This window comes from Microcaecilia unicolor, chromosome 5 (assembly GCF_901765095.1).
Source record: "Microcaecilia unicolor chromosome 5, aMicUni1.1, whole genome shotgun sequence".
In the NCBI taxonomy this organism is placed as follows: Eukaryota; Metazoa; Chordata; class Amphibia; order Gymnophiona; family Siphonopidae; genus Microcaecilia; species Microcaecilia unicolor.
The window spans coordinates 132,000,818-132,015,285 of NC_044035.1; the positions used below are offsets into that span (position 1 = coordinate 132,000,818).

Consider the following 14,468-nt stretch of genomic DNA (forward strand, 5'->3'; position numbering starts at 1 on the left):
TGGCTATGGCAGTGTTGTACAGTTGTGGGGAGTGGGTTTTGGTGGGGTTGGGGGGCTCAGCACCCAAGGTAAGGGAGCTATGCACTTGGAAGCAATTTGTGAAGTTCACTGCAGTGCCCCCTAGGGTGCCCGGTTGGTGTCCTGGCATGTGAGGGGGACCAGTGTACTATGAATGCTGGCTCCTCCCACGACCAAATGCCTTGGATTTGGTCGTTTCTGAGATGGGCATCCTCGGTTTCCATTATCGCCGAAAACCGAGGTCGCCCATTTCTAAGGTCGACCATCTCAACATTTAGGTCAACCTAAATGTTTAGATTTGGGCGTCCCTGACCGTATTATCGAAACGAAAGATGGACACCCATCTTGTTTCGATAATACAGGATGCCCCGCCCCTTTGTGGGGATGTCCTCAGAGATAGGCGCCCTTAGAGATGGTCGTCCCCGTTCGATTATCCCCCTCCATGGCAAATAGTTAATGATGCTTGCTTTTCTCTCTCTCTTTCTCTTCCCCCCTTAATACTAAACTAGGACCTGCTTGCTTTTCCCTCCCTCTCTCTCTCTCTTTTTATTCCCCCTTAATACTAAACTAGATTCTGCAGTGCCTGCCTGCTAGATTCTACCTGTTAATGCTGTGGTGCAAAGTTTTTAAAACTAAGTGGAAAAGACTATAGAAATTAGTTGATAAAATTTGCTTTTTATATTTTTATTTTGCCTAACACTAACCTACAATTCCTCCTTTAAACCCCAATCTTTAAGTTCCCAAAGCACAAAGCAAGATAAAGTTCTTACCAGAGAAATGTCCTCTTCTCTCGGAACTTTGATGTTTACTTTGTTTTGCAGAAATGAATTTGCCACAGTCATTGATTATGTAAACCCAATACATGCCCCTGTGTGCAATACACAACTAAAATCACAAGCTTTCCAGAAAAGTACTGTCAGCCTGACCCCCCACCCAAGCTGTAGTAGCACAAGGGTATCACCTGGGGCTGCCATTTTGAGGCCAGAAGATGCTGGATGAGGAGGGCCTGGGGTTCACACCTGCCCTCTCCTCTTTCCAGGCAGTGGGGTTCTTGAAAAGAGAATTGGGGGGGGGATATTAAAATAGGATCAGGGAGGTAGTATTTAAAGGGAATTGCAGGTGGGAAGTTTCATGAAAGGGGATGATTAGGGGTTCTTGAAAAAGGGTCAGGGGAAGGAGGCTATTTGAAAGTGAATTGGGGAGGAAATGTTAAAAGAGGATCATTTTTTTTTACATTTGTACCCCATGCTATCCCACTCATGGCAGACTCAATGTGGCTTACATGGGGCAATGAAGGGTTAAGTGACTTGCCCAGACTCACAAGGAGCTGCCTGTGTTGGGAATCGAACTCACTTCCTCAGGACCAAAGTCCACTACCCTAACCACTAGGCCACTCCTCCACTCCATTGAGTAGGATATTTAAAAGGACTTGCAGGTGGGGTAGGGGAGTGGTTTTTGAATTCACCAACCCCTTCAATTTGCTCCCCGGAGCACTAGGCTGAGCGTTATCAGTTCTGTTGTGCAGGGGAGGACAGATATAACAACACTTGTTGAGATGTTGCTATCTTTGCATAAATAATACAGCTTGCAAGGTTTAATAGAAGCAACATTATTAATTTGCATCATAATATTCTGCTTTGCATGCATTTGCATGCTTTGCATCTCATTATTCTTTAACATGCATAGGAGCAATTGGAAATATGAATAATAATCCAAAATCCACATCCAAAGAAAAAGGGTGGGAAAATCATTAGAACCACAACTTGCAAGTCCCAGGTCTAGGTCTGTTCACCACAATAAATACGTTTTTATTGGTTATTTAATATTAAAGACATGAAAGCTTAGTTGAAACCTCATTTCTTAGACTCACTGAATTATTTTCTTCCAGATATTAATCTGAGGCTGAATCTACTGTATATGATGTTTAATGTTCTGTGATATTCTTACAGTTCTTCGTTTTGGATGTTGTTATTAATTTCCGCCGTCTCAGTGAGGGGGATCTGTTTACTCAGTTGCGAAAGATAGTCAAAATGGCAGATAATGAAGAGGAAAGACTACCTCCAATTGGTCTGCTGACATCAGATGAAAGAACAGAGTGGGCTAAGGCAAGGACAGTCCTCATTAAAGGTTAGCTACATCTACCTCAACCACTGTTTCAATATGAACCAATGAGCACAAATATGTTCCTATTCAGTGGAGATAGCGCAAAGCCAAAATCTGTCAGTAACATAATGAAGTTTTACCGCATGATTTGAATCTTCCTTTATTACAAGTTAATTATTTTGTGTCCTGCAGTCATCTAAATGATGTGATATATTTCTAGTGTAATGAAAATTTGTCCAGTTTGTAGAATTACTCCTGTACCCATCTTTAAATACTTTTATTTTGTTACATTTGTACCCCCACGCTTTCCCACTCATGGCAGGCTCAATGCGGCTTACATATTGTATGCAGGCACTTATTTGTACCTGGGGCAATGGAGGGTTAAGTGACTTGCCCAGAGTCACAAGGAGCTGCCTGTGCCTGAAGTGGGAATTAAACTCAGTTCCTCAGGAGCAATGTCCACCACCCTATCCACTAGGCCACTCCTCCACCGCATGATTTGAATCTTCCTTTATTACAAGTTAATTATTTTTTGTCCTGCAGTCATGTAAATGATGTGATATATTTCTAGTGTAATGAAAATTTGTCCAGTTTGTAGAATTACTCCTGTACCCATCTTTAAATACTTCTTCAGGTCATATATACTAAAGTGGGAAGTGACTTCTGAAAAGTGCACGTCACATGAAAAATAGCACGAAGGGGTCCTTTTATCAAGTTGCAGTAAAAAGGGCCCTGCTTTAGCGGTGGGGGTGGTTTTTGCTACGTGCCCAGACCCTTTTTACCACAGTGGATAAAAAGCCCCTAAAAAAGACATGGCCATGCGGTATGATTATTCTTACCACATGGCTATGCGGGGGGGGGGGGGAGCATTTACTGCCACCCATTGAGATGGCGGTAAGGGCTCCCACAGTAACCCAGCGGTAACCGGGCAGGTTAGCACCATGCTAGAAATTATGAAATTATTTTCCATAGTGCTGGAAATGATGCACACTCGAGGCAGAACTACCGCCAGTGGCCAAGTTGGGTTGATAGTAGTTCCGGGTTGCCACACGGCAGCCCTTTAGTAAAAGGACCCCAAAATGCTCAGAAATATACAAAGGGGTCTGTTTATGAAGCAGTAGTAGTGGCTGTCCATGTGCTACTGATGACATGGCCCAAGTGTTAGTGTGTGCTAAAAATGTTAGTGCATCTTAGTAAACAGGGCCCCTAGTCAGTTTTTAAGTATTATCTCAATGTATATACACGAGACAGATTTGAATACATCTGAGAACAAATCTATCTCATATATAGTTGTTGTGGTAATTCTGGAAAATGACTTGATTTGTGTGCCTCCAAGTAAGTGTTAGGATACACTGAACTAGGGAATCATATGAAGAGGTAGCAAGGTCCAGTGACCCAAACAAAGAGGTACTGACACACTGGAGAGATTTCTTCCTGTGATTTGATACCACCTTTCTGTGGTTACAATCAAAGTGATTTATATACATTATATATAGGTACTTATTTTGTACCTGGGGTAATGCAGGGTTAAATGATTTACCCAGAATCCCAGGGAGCTACAGAGAAAACTGAACCCAGTTCCCATGGTTCTCAGGCCACGGCACTAACCATTAGGCCTCCTCCATTCCAGACTTCTTTTACCTGTAATCTTCAATTCTCAATAACACTGAAATGTGAAAATTATACCTGTATGTCAGGCCTACAGTGCCTATAGAAATAAAAAGCAAGTATGAATAAATATTCACTGCCCAAATAATACACAGAGACAGATGAGCAAGAGGTTCATGATAAGATATAAAATGTCAAATTCAATTGCAATGGCAAATAAAATTCATTTGCTACATAGGTGAAAGAATTTGGGGAGGGGGTGGAAAATATATAAAGGAAATTCAATCAGTATATGTAGGTAGATACCATCACCAAGGAAAGGAAAACGAAAGGGACGGGATTTGATATACTGCCTTTCTGTGGTTACAGTCAAAACAGTTTACATATTATATACAGGTATTCATTTTATACCTGGGGTAATGGTGGGTTAAATTACTTTCCCAGAGTCACAAGGAGCTGTAGTGGGAATTGAACCTAATTCCCCAGGATCACAGCCCACTCCACTAACCATTAGGCCACAAGGTGAAGAGAAAGAAGAGCTTTGCCTTATCAGTGGAACCCAACTGTACATGAAACAGTGGTGTAAATGTAGGATTTTGGCCCACAAAACACTGAGTAATGCCCTGCTTTCTTGTTGTATTAGAAATGTCTTCCCTGATCCTATTCTGTCATCCCATTAGCATCTTTCCCCCTTCTCATCCTGTAAGGTTTCTTTTACCTACTTCAGGACTGCTTTAGATTCTTGTCCTCCCTCTTTGCACCAAGCCCCAACTTTCCACTCCACAGCTATAAGGCACTCCAAATCCTCCACCTCTATTTATTCCTATTTTTACCTTTAAATTCTTCAGTGTGTGTGTGTGTCTCTCTCTCTTGTTATCCTCATTCTATTTTTGAGATAATTCTTACCCCAATACCAAAATCTCTGAGTGCAGATCTGACCACAGTAGAAAATTTTAGGCCTGTTGCAGGTATCCCTTGGATTGCTAAACTTAAGGAATTTATAGTTTATCAGCAATTTCAAGATTTAATTTTTCCCCATGACTGGTTACATTTTTCCCAACATTGTTTCTGTCCTTTATCTAGTACGGAGACCTTGCTGTGGACCTTAACATCTGACATCAAAGATATTCTAGGTAGGGGTGGTCAGGTTGCTGTTTTTACAGTTTGATATTTCAGCAGCCTTTGATGCCATAGACCACTTGCTAATGTTTCATAATCTTAGTGATTTGGGTATAGGTGGAAGAGTGATTGCATGGTTTGAGGAAGTTTTAAAGAAGAGAACATATAGAGTTCAAGAAAATTGTGTTGTTTCTGGGCCCTGGCTTTCTGGGTGGGGTGCTCCTCAGGAGGTCCCCCTTGTCTCCTCTGCTCTTTAACGTAAATATGAGACCATTAGGCGCATTCTTAACTTCACTTGGTGTTCAGGTAATGTCCTACACTGATGGCATATTTCTTTTATGTCCAGCGTTGGACACCTTTGAAAACACTGTGGTTATGCTGACTGAGAATATTTTATTGATTGACTCAAGGGCTCATACACATTTTTTTAAGTTAAATAGGCTGAAAACAAATATTGTCTGGTTCAGGGATTTCAATTCATTGCCGCAAAAATTCTTGCAACTTACAACAGGGGAGATTTTGAATATTACAAATAAAAGTTTTAGGTCCTATACTGGAGTTGAGGTTAACCTTTGAAGACCAAATTAACTTCCCTGTGTACAAAGCCATGCTAGCGGCTACCAATGTAGTAATGCTGACACAGCTCATTCAATCTCATCTCCTTTTGCACAGATATGTATTTATCACCCACATTGATCCTTTCAGGTCATAAATTGTGCTCAGTTCTCCCCACAATTGTGACCTCGGTCTTATCCACATTCAAACATATTCCATGCAAAGCCATCCAAACCTTCTCTCGTCCCATGTTCCTACTCATTTGGTCATCCAAAGCAATCCCCCCAACAACACTTAGGGGAAAACAAACACACATCATCGGCATAAAACTGATAAAAAAAACACCCTTAGAATCAAAGTGCTGGCCGAACTGTGCTAGGTAAACATTAAATAATAAGGCCAAGAGAGTGGACCCTTGCGGTACACCCTGCTCAACTGGTACCTCTCTTGAGATCAGTGAACCAACTCTCACTATAATAGATCTTCCACACAAAAATGACTGAATCCAATTCAACACTCGGCCACCTAAACCCAACTGTTGTAATTTATCAATCAGCAACTCCAAATCAACGGAGTCAAAAGCATCAGAAATGTCCAGGGAGACCAAACAAAAACATGTTCCATCATCAATCCTCCTTATCTTAATTATTGCAATTCTTTATATGGGGGAATTACTACAAAACTTTTAAGGAGATTGCATCTACTCCAGAACATGGCAGCCAGATTAGTTTTTAAATTTGACAGTTTCTCCACTCCTTAAAAAATTACGCTGGCTTCCGATCTCCTCTCTTATAAAAGTTTAAAATTGCTTGTACGATTTTTAAATCTTTAATGGGTCAAAACTCAGCAAGCCTATGTAAATATCGTCTTTCGCTTTCCTCAGGTAGGATTTCTCATGCAGTTCACTCTTACACGTTAATGTTTCCAAGTTTTAGAGGTGTGCGCTTGAAAAGTTACTTGACCTAATCTTTTAAATAGTTGGCTGTAAAGATTTGGAATGATATTCCCCACAAGATTAGGTCTGTATGTTCTTATATTTAGAAAGTATTTGAAGGCTTTTATGTGCTTAGATATTTTGACTCTGAGGGGCATAATGGAACAGAAACGCCTATCTCCATGGGCGTTAATCTCCGAGAACGGGTCCGTGAAGGGGCGGACCAAACTGTATTAACGAAAAAAATAGACGCCCATGTTTTATTCGCCAATGTGTGAGCTGGGCGTTTTTGCTTTTCAGCGATAACGGAAAATGAAAGCGCCCAGCTCAAAAACGAATAACTCCAAGGCATTTGTTCGTGGGAGGGGCCAGGATTCGTAGTGCACTGGTCCCCCTCACATGCCAGGACACCAACCGGGCACCCTAGGGGGCACTTTTACAAAAACAAAAAAAAAGGTAAAAGAGCTCCCAGGTGCATAGCACCCTTTCCTTGGGTGTTGAGCCCCCCAAATCCCCCTCAAAACCCACTGCCCACAAGTCTACACCATTATTATAGCCCTAAGGGGTGAAGGGGAGCACCTACATGTGGGTACAGTGGGTTTGGGGGGGTTGGACGACTAATAAGCATTAAGCAGCACAATTGTAACAGGTAGGGGGGATGGGCCTGGGTCCACCTGCCTGACGTCCACTGCACCCCCTAACAACTGCTCCAGGGACCTGCATACTGCTGCCTGGGAGGAGGGTATGACATTTGTGGGTGAAAATAAAAAGTTGTGAAACATCATTTTTTTGTGGTGGGAGGGGGTTAGTGACCACTGGGGGAGTCAGGGGAGGTCATCCCCGATTCCCTCCAGTGGTCATCTGGTCATTTAGGGCACTTTTTGGGGCCTTATTCGTGAAAAAACAGGGTCCAGGAAAAGTGCCCTAAATTCTAGCTACAAACGCATCCATTATCGGCGAAGGGCGCCCATCTCTGTTCGGGTGATAACCACGCCCCAGTTCCGCCTTCGACACGCCTTCGACACGCCCCCGTCCACTTTGTCCGCATCCGCGACGGAGTGCAGTTGAAAGCGTCCCAAATTCGGCTTTTGATTATACCGCGTTCTTCGTTTTTGTGAGATAAACGCCCATCTCCCGATTTAGGTCGGAACTTGGGCGTTTTTCTCGTTCGATTATAAGCTGGTCTGTTTGCTAATGTATTTTTCTTTCTTGTGTTTTTTTGTTCTGTACTTCCATCTGAATGTGTTTTTTTATCTCTTGTAATCCGCAATGAATCCAAGTGACATATGGCAGAATATAAATTTTGAATGGAATGGAATACCAGGGGTTTGGGATGGTAACAAAGCCCAAAGACAGTTAGTTTTGTCACTCATTACACGGAAACTAATAGTAAAGCATGTTACAAGCGGATTGTACTGTATGGAAGTCCAAAAGCTCAACTGAAAACTGTATTATGGAAAAGGGATTAGGACTTAGACTTATCCTAACGTTGATAGACATAATTTTTACATGAGCACAAACCCTGGATGGTTAGTCTTTATAAAATTTTCAGTATTTCTTATCCTATAAAACATTTCAAAGTACTTATGAAGATGACTCAGTATAAAAGAGATATCAAACTGTAGGTTAAGTTGTATTGAATTTATACTGCCAACCCTATTTTTAATAAAAACAGATATAGCCTAAAGGCTACATTCCCAGAATAAAGACAGATGATTTATAACTTCTGACAACTCCACTTAAGACACCGACCCAGATATGTGTGGTATTTTTCCCATAAATTCAAAATAGGACAACCCCCTTACTACACCCGGCCCATTTTCTTCAGTGTTCCTTCTTTTAGTTGTGTTTTCAGTCATATCTTTCACTTTTGTATTCTGCTTTACAAATGTTTGGTTTCTCTGACTATATACTTGCCCTCAGACTAGTATTAGAGGGAAATGTAAATTTTAATTTTCCATGTATGCAAAGAATGCACTGCAAATGATTTCATTTCCTTGTATTTACATCCTCATGCAAAATACTTACACCTCTGAAGGATATCAATTGATCAGATGGCATGAAAGAAACATGTTCCATCAAATAGAAGTTCATTGTATTTAGATATTGAGCGATACATGTTATGCTATCAAATGTCCATTACCTACATAAATACCCCTATTATTGTTAGTAAAATTTTCACCAAAAGCTATTTATTTTTCCATTGGTTATACAACTACACTACAAGGCATAAACTTATCCAGTCACAAGCCCTCCCTCTCCCCTGCTTCCCAAATGAGCTCCCATCCTATGCCTTCATACTATCAGATTGTAAGAAAGATGTGGAAGCTTGTTACAGTTTTAGAAATAACTGCTATACTGGGGTTAATTCTGGTGTCTCTGCTGCTTTTTCAACACATTTATAAATAATCTGGAAATGGGAATGACAAGTGATTTGATCAAATTTGTAGATGACACAAAATTATGCAAAGGTATTAAATTACAGCAGACTGTGAGAAATTGCAGGATGACCTTATGAGACTGGAAGACTGGGCATCCAAATGGCAGATGAAATTTGATGTAGACAAGAGAATAACCCAAGTTATAGCTACATGATGCTAGGTTACATACTAGGAGTTACTACCCAGGAAAAAAAATCTAGATGTTATTGTGGACAATGCATTGAAATCTTCTGCTCAATGTGCAGTGGCAGCCAAACAAAGCAAACAGAATGTTAGGAATTATTAAGAAAGGAATAGAGAATAAAGCAAAAAAAAAAATCATAATGGCTTTGTATGGCTCCATAGTATACCTGTGCCTTTAGTATTGTCTGCAATTCTGATCACCACATCTCAAAAAACTATAAAGAAGAGCAACCAAAATGATTAAGAGGATTGAACAGCTCTCCAATGAGAAAAGTCTGAAGAGGTTATAGTTCTTCAGGTTGAAGAAGAGACAGCTGAGGGGAGATATGACAGATGTTTACAAAATCCTGAGTGGATTGTAATGGGATGGGTAAAGTGAATCAGTTGCTTCTTCTTTCAAAAAGTAGAAAGACTAGGGGACATGCCATGAAATTGCATAGTAATACTTTGGAAATAAATAAGGGAAATATTTTTCACTCAATGCATAATTAAGCTCTGAAACTCGTTGCCAGAAGACGTGGTAAAAGCAATTAGTACAGCTGCATTTAAAAAAAGGTTTGGAAAAATTCCCGGATTTAAAGTCCATAAACTGTTCTTAAGGTAGACCAGGGAAAGCCACAGCTTCTTGGGGGACAGTAACATGGAATCTTGCTTCTTTTTGAGATTCTACCAGATAGTTGTGACCTAGCTTGGTCATTGTTAGAAGCAGGATACTGAGTTAGATGGACCTTTAGTCTGACCCAGCATGGCAAATTGTATACCTTATGTCTTATTTAGAAATTTTCTTGCACACATAGAGGGGAAGCTATCAAGTAGCGTTAGGGCTTTAAGTCATGCTATTTGCCCCTTAATGTGATTTAAAGGTCCCTAGCCATCACCTGACAAATTACAACTGCATGTTATGCATCTCATTACTATGCAAATATCCTAACATAACTGATTTAAACATCATATTGAGAATGCTTCTCTTAGTGTGTTAATGCAAGAGGGCATGCACAGGGAAAGGCGCATGGTCACGGAATGAGCATGTCCGACATTTATGCATGTAACTTATAGAATATTGTAAGCTATGCACTAAAATGCTGCATTTAGGCATGCAAATGTACATCTACTATTGACATGGCAGAAGTGGGTACACCTACATATAGGCACATTGATGCCAACTTATGCTAGTATTCTATAATGAAATCTGAGCACTCAGATGCCATGATACAATTAATGCTCAGCACACTGCATCTAGGCACCAAATTTTTGGTGCCCAGTTATAGAATTGGCCCAATTATGCAACCTTTCATCTTTGCTGATCAAATATTCAGCTTTGTTGTGGAATTACATATTAGAAAATATGTAAATGCTATAGAAATCCCTCTCTATCAAAGTGCTTTGATTAATCATTTATGTGCTTCCTGCATACCTGCTGGGCTATGCATTGTAAACTTACTTTTTAGTCAAACAACCTAGCACAGTAAATACTTAATATGTCTATTTATAGAAATCATTCAGCCAACTTGAATAGCCAACTACATGGTGAACATCAAGAGCAAATAAAATAGCACTACCAGCCATCCACTTCAACAGTAATACATACCTCCAACTCAACTCTGTCAATGAGGGATACATAATATGGTTTGTTTTAATAAAAGACTATTCACCCTTAGTCCAACTGTTTCCAGTTGGCATTTTGGACCTACAAATAAAAGCACAATGCCAGCCAAGAGATCAAGAAGGAAATAACTTATTTATAACAGAAAAAACATAGAAGAAAGTCCTCCACAAAAGTCCAAGACAAGTAAAACAGTGGAGATGACAAAGGGCAACAAGATGCTTCAAAATCTTTTATTGTGAATCATCACTCGACTTGTGTTTCAGCTTTAGGGCCTGCATCAGCAGTCTGAAAAATAGTTTAAATGAAAAACAAAGTAGAGCCACGGGCGTTTGCTCCTGTCTCACCTCTCATGTGTGTTGTGTGTTTTTGTTGTGTTTCCTGCCTTTAGGGGTATCTTGACCTCACTGACTGTGCTTGGACCAGCCCAAATAGCTGGGGGTTGATCTGCCCTGCCTGGGCTGAGTGGTGAATCATTGCTTCCATTATCCTTTTGTTATCTTTGTAACCTCATGTTACCTTCATGCTTCAGTTGTCATTTCCTGCATTCCTTATCAATGCACTGTGTTATTTTTCCTGAGATTCCAGCCTGGCCTGGTTTTCTGATAGCTCTGTATGCCTTTCTTTGTTCCTCATGTTCCTGCTTGCTTTGTTTATTCCTGGTTTGCATTCTGGCATTGGGCATTTGCAAAGGTGAGTGCTGTCTTAGCTTATTTGTTGCACTTAAGACTTGCATTATATGAACCTGCCTGTCTTATTAAGACTAGTGCTATTAAACTTGCCTTTAAACTTTGGAGTTATGCTCTTTATTCAAGGAGATCTCTTCCCATTGCCCACTTGTTCCCAGCCTGGGGTCCACTGACAGCCATATACAAATCAACTCATTACAACTCCAAATAGAGAAGTGGGCTCTGCCATCACTTCTTTCCCCCTTCACTAAGCAGAAGAGCAGAATATAGGATCACCATAACCCTCAGTGAATGGCTCTAAACAACTCCATTGTCCTCCCTGAACCTTCTCCCCTCCTCTTATCAGAAATTAAAGGATCATGGAGAAAGGAGGAGACCCTCACTCCCTCCAACCATGCTCACTCCCATGACCAAAATGGTGCCAACAGCTCCCTCTATCACACACAAGGCACTGTGTGTGATAGAGGGAGCTGTTGTGAAGATCAGCCTTGAGGATCCAGATGCAGCAGTGGATACTACCAATGACAGTGAAGTTCGTTGGTTGTGGAAAGTGAATAGAGGAGTGGAGGAGAATATTCTGGAAACTATATGAGTTTAATGATTGATTAATGGACAATATGGACAATCAACACAGCGCTCATTAGGATTCTTCTTTAAGAAGTTCGTATCGAGTACAGCGTGGTTGATCAGATAAGGATGCTGCCAGGACAATCTGCATACTATGGATAATCAATAAAGCACTTAACAGGACAGTTAAGAAGGTGGTACAGTACGGCGTGATTGACAAAAAAAACATGCTGTGAAGGACTTAAATGAATGTGTTAAAACAACTGTCATTTGTTACGTGTTATTTGTAAAAAGAAGTGCTGGGTGGGGTCACTGTGGTAGTAAGGTATATGATGTATTAGTAAGATCTGGTACAAGGCTTTGATGATTGTGGGGTGTGAGAGTGTGTGTATCTGAGTTATTGTTGACTTAATGATTTTAGAAAGTTTGATATTTGCAATTCAATAAAGAACAATCTAAAAAATAGTTAACATGGTGGTACATATATAATACGTATATAGAGAGTATAGCTATTAGAAAATTTGTTACCCAGTAAAGAATTTTGTGTTTACAGAATATATGTTAGATCGAACTATCCCCAAGAAACGCAAGCCCTGAAACCAGACGCTACCTACTTTACCTACCCAACTGCAGAACCATAACTTACAAGTCTATCTACATGTTTGGATTTAGTTACCTAGGTTCCAAATGGTGGAACTCAATACCAAAGATCACAAGAAGCATCACCAATTATCTTCAGTTCAGAAAACCTACCTCTTTAAAAAAAATTCTACAACTAACTAAATTAGCTACTGATGTCCTTTCTGCTTCCTAATTTGTAAACCACGATTGTAATTTTCTACCAGAATGTAAATTGTAAACCACTTTGAACCGAAACCTGTTTTTGGATAACTGTGGGAAACAAGAATGCATAAATAAAATAAATAAAGCACCTGCTCATTTGCCCATTCTTCTGTTTTGGGGGATTGAGGGGGCTGCTCTTCTGCTTGGAGACTAGTGAGTCAGCAGAGGTATACTGATGTCATCATCATAGCTAGATTTCCCAGAGCCAGGAACACAGATTCATTACCACCACCAGTAACCTACCAGTATGTCTGAGTTTCGACACATTATTCACCTGATTTTTCTTACAATAGTCACCATTTTTAGTAAGGGATTTTGTGCACTTTTATTGATGTTTGATATGAGTGCAGCTTTTGATGCAATTAATAAATAATATGATGTTGTTATGAGTTCTTCGGGCGGTACGAATAGAACGGTGCAGAAGTGAATTACTCTATCCTGTTTCCCCAGATCCTCCTCAAGAGAAATAAGCTTCCCCATTGCCACTCAAAATTTACATAATAGAAAAAGGCATACCTTCATCTTGGCAACTCCTCACCAGATTTACAAATTGGTTACCCCTCACCTACCACCTCCATTACTAGGTCTGCCCCTGTCATCTACTTCTTCATTGGCTAATTTGGAAGCCAATGTGAAGGAGGACAAAGTTAAACTTGAACAAACTATAATTGCCAGAGGTGTAGGTGAGGCTTCTATTGCACTATAAATGATAGAAATGAAATGATATACTTTAGTCCAGTCATTGTAGTGGCAGTTCTCAGCCAGGGGCCATACAACCAACTTCAGCCCTGGCCAAACTAGAAAGAGGACGACAAATCAAACCCAGGTCTTTTTGCATAATTATGTGCACAGCACTACCATTTAGCCATGAGTCTAGCCTGTTTATGCCTAATATTTAAAGTGATTTAAATGGCCTGGAAAGGCTTTGGGTCGTTTAAATCACTTGTCCGGGCCTAACTACAAATATTCAGCACCACTTAACTGATTACCGTCGTTGAATATCTGTGGTTAGCGACTAAGTCCAAACCAGCTACCTTGTGGGCGTTCCAGGGGCAGAGTCAGCACTTACGTGGTTTGGTGCCAATATTCAAGTCTTAAATGGGACATATAAAAAGCAGTCATATCTTATGCAGTTCATCTTATGTGGTTTAGGGTTGAATATTGTATTTAACTGTGTAAGTTTTAGGGGCAAACATACAACATATGAAGTATTACATCATAATTTATGCTATGAGTTTATCTTGTTTTGCAGACTGGATGGACCTCGCAGGTCTTTAACTGCCGTCATCTACTATGTTACTATTGGGCTCATTTTCAAAAGAGAAAAACGTCCAAGAAATAGCACAAGTCTGCATTTGGACGTTTTTCTCCCAAAAATGTCCAAATTGGTATTTTCAAAACCAATTTTTAGATGTTTTTCTATGAAGTTCGTCAGAAGTGCATTCAAATCACAAGGGAGTATATCAGGGGCGTGTTAAGGGTGGGATTTGGGCGTTCCTAACACTTGGACATTTTTCAGCCATAATGGAACAGAACAAAACCATCCAAGACTAAGACATTTTGAGCTAGACCTGTTTTTATAACGAATAAGGCACAAAAAGGTGCCCTAATTGACCAGATGACCACTGGAGTGAATCAGGAGTCACTTCCCCTTACTCACCCAGTGGTCACTAACTCCCTCCTACCCCCCCAAAATGTGATGACAAACATTACTTACCAACCTCTATGCGAGCCTCAGATGTTATACTCAGGTCCATTAGAACAGCATGCAGGTCCCTGGAGTAGTCTAGTGTTGGATGCAGTGC

The 14,468-nt window shown here is 40.4% G+C and overlaps 1 protein-coding gene across 1 annotated transcript in view; it reads left to right on the forward strand.

The window, feature by feature from the left end:
* The window catches only part of CHAT (choline O-acetyltransferase), a 101,720-nt gene that overhangs the window by 39,291 nt on the left and 47,961 nt on the right, over positions 1-14,468 (forward strand). The window contains 1 exon segment of the mRNA XM_030204983.1: positions 1,968-2,145. Coding sequence (XP_030060843.1) covers positions 1,968-2,145 — 178 coding nt within the window.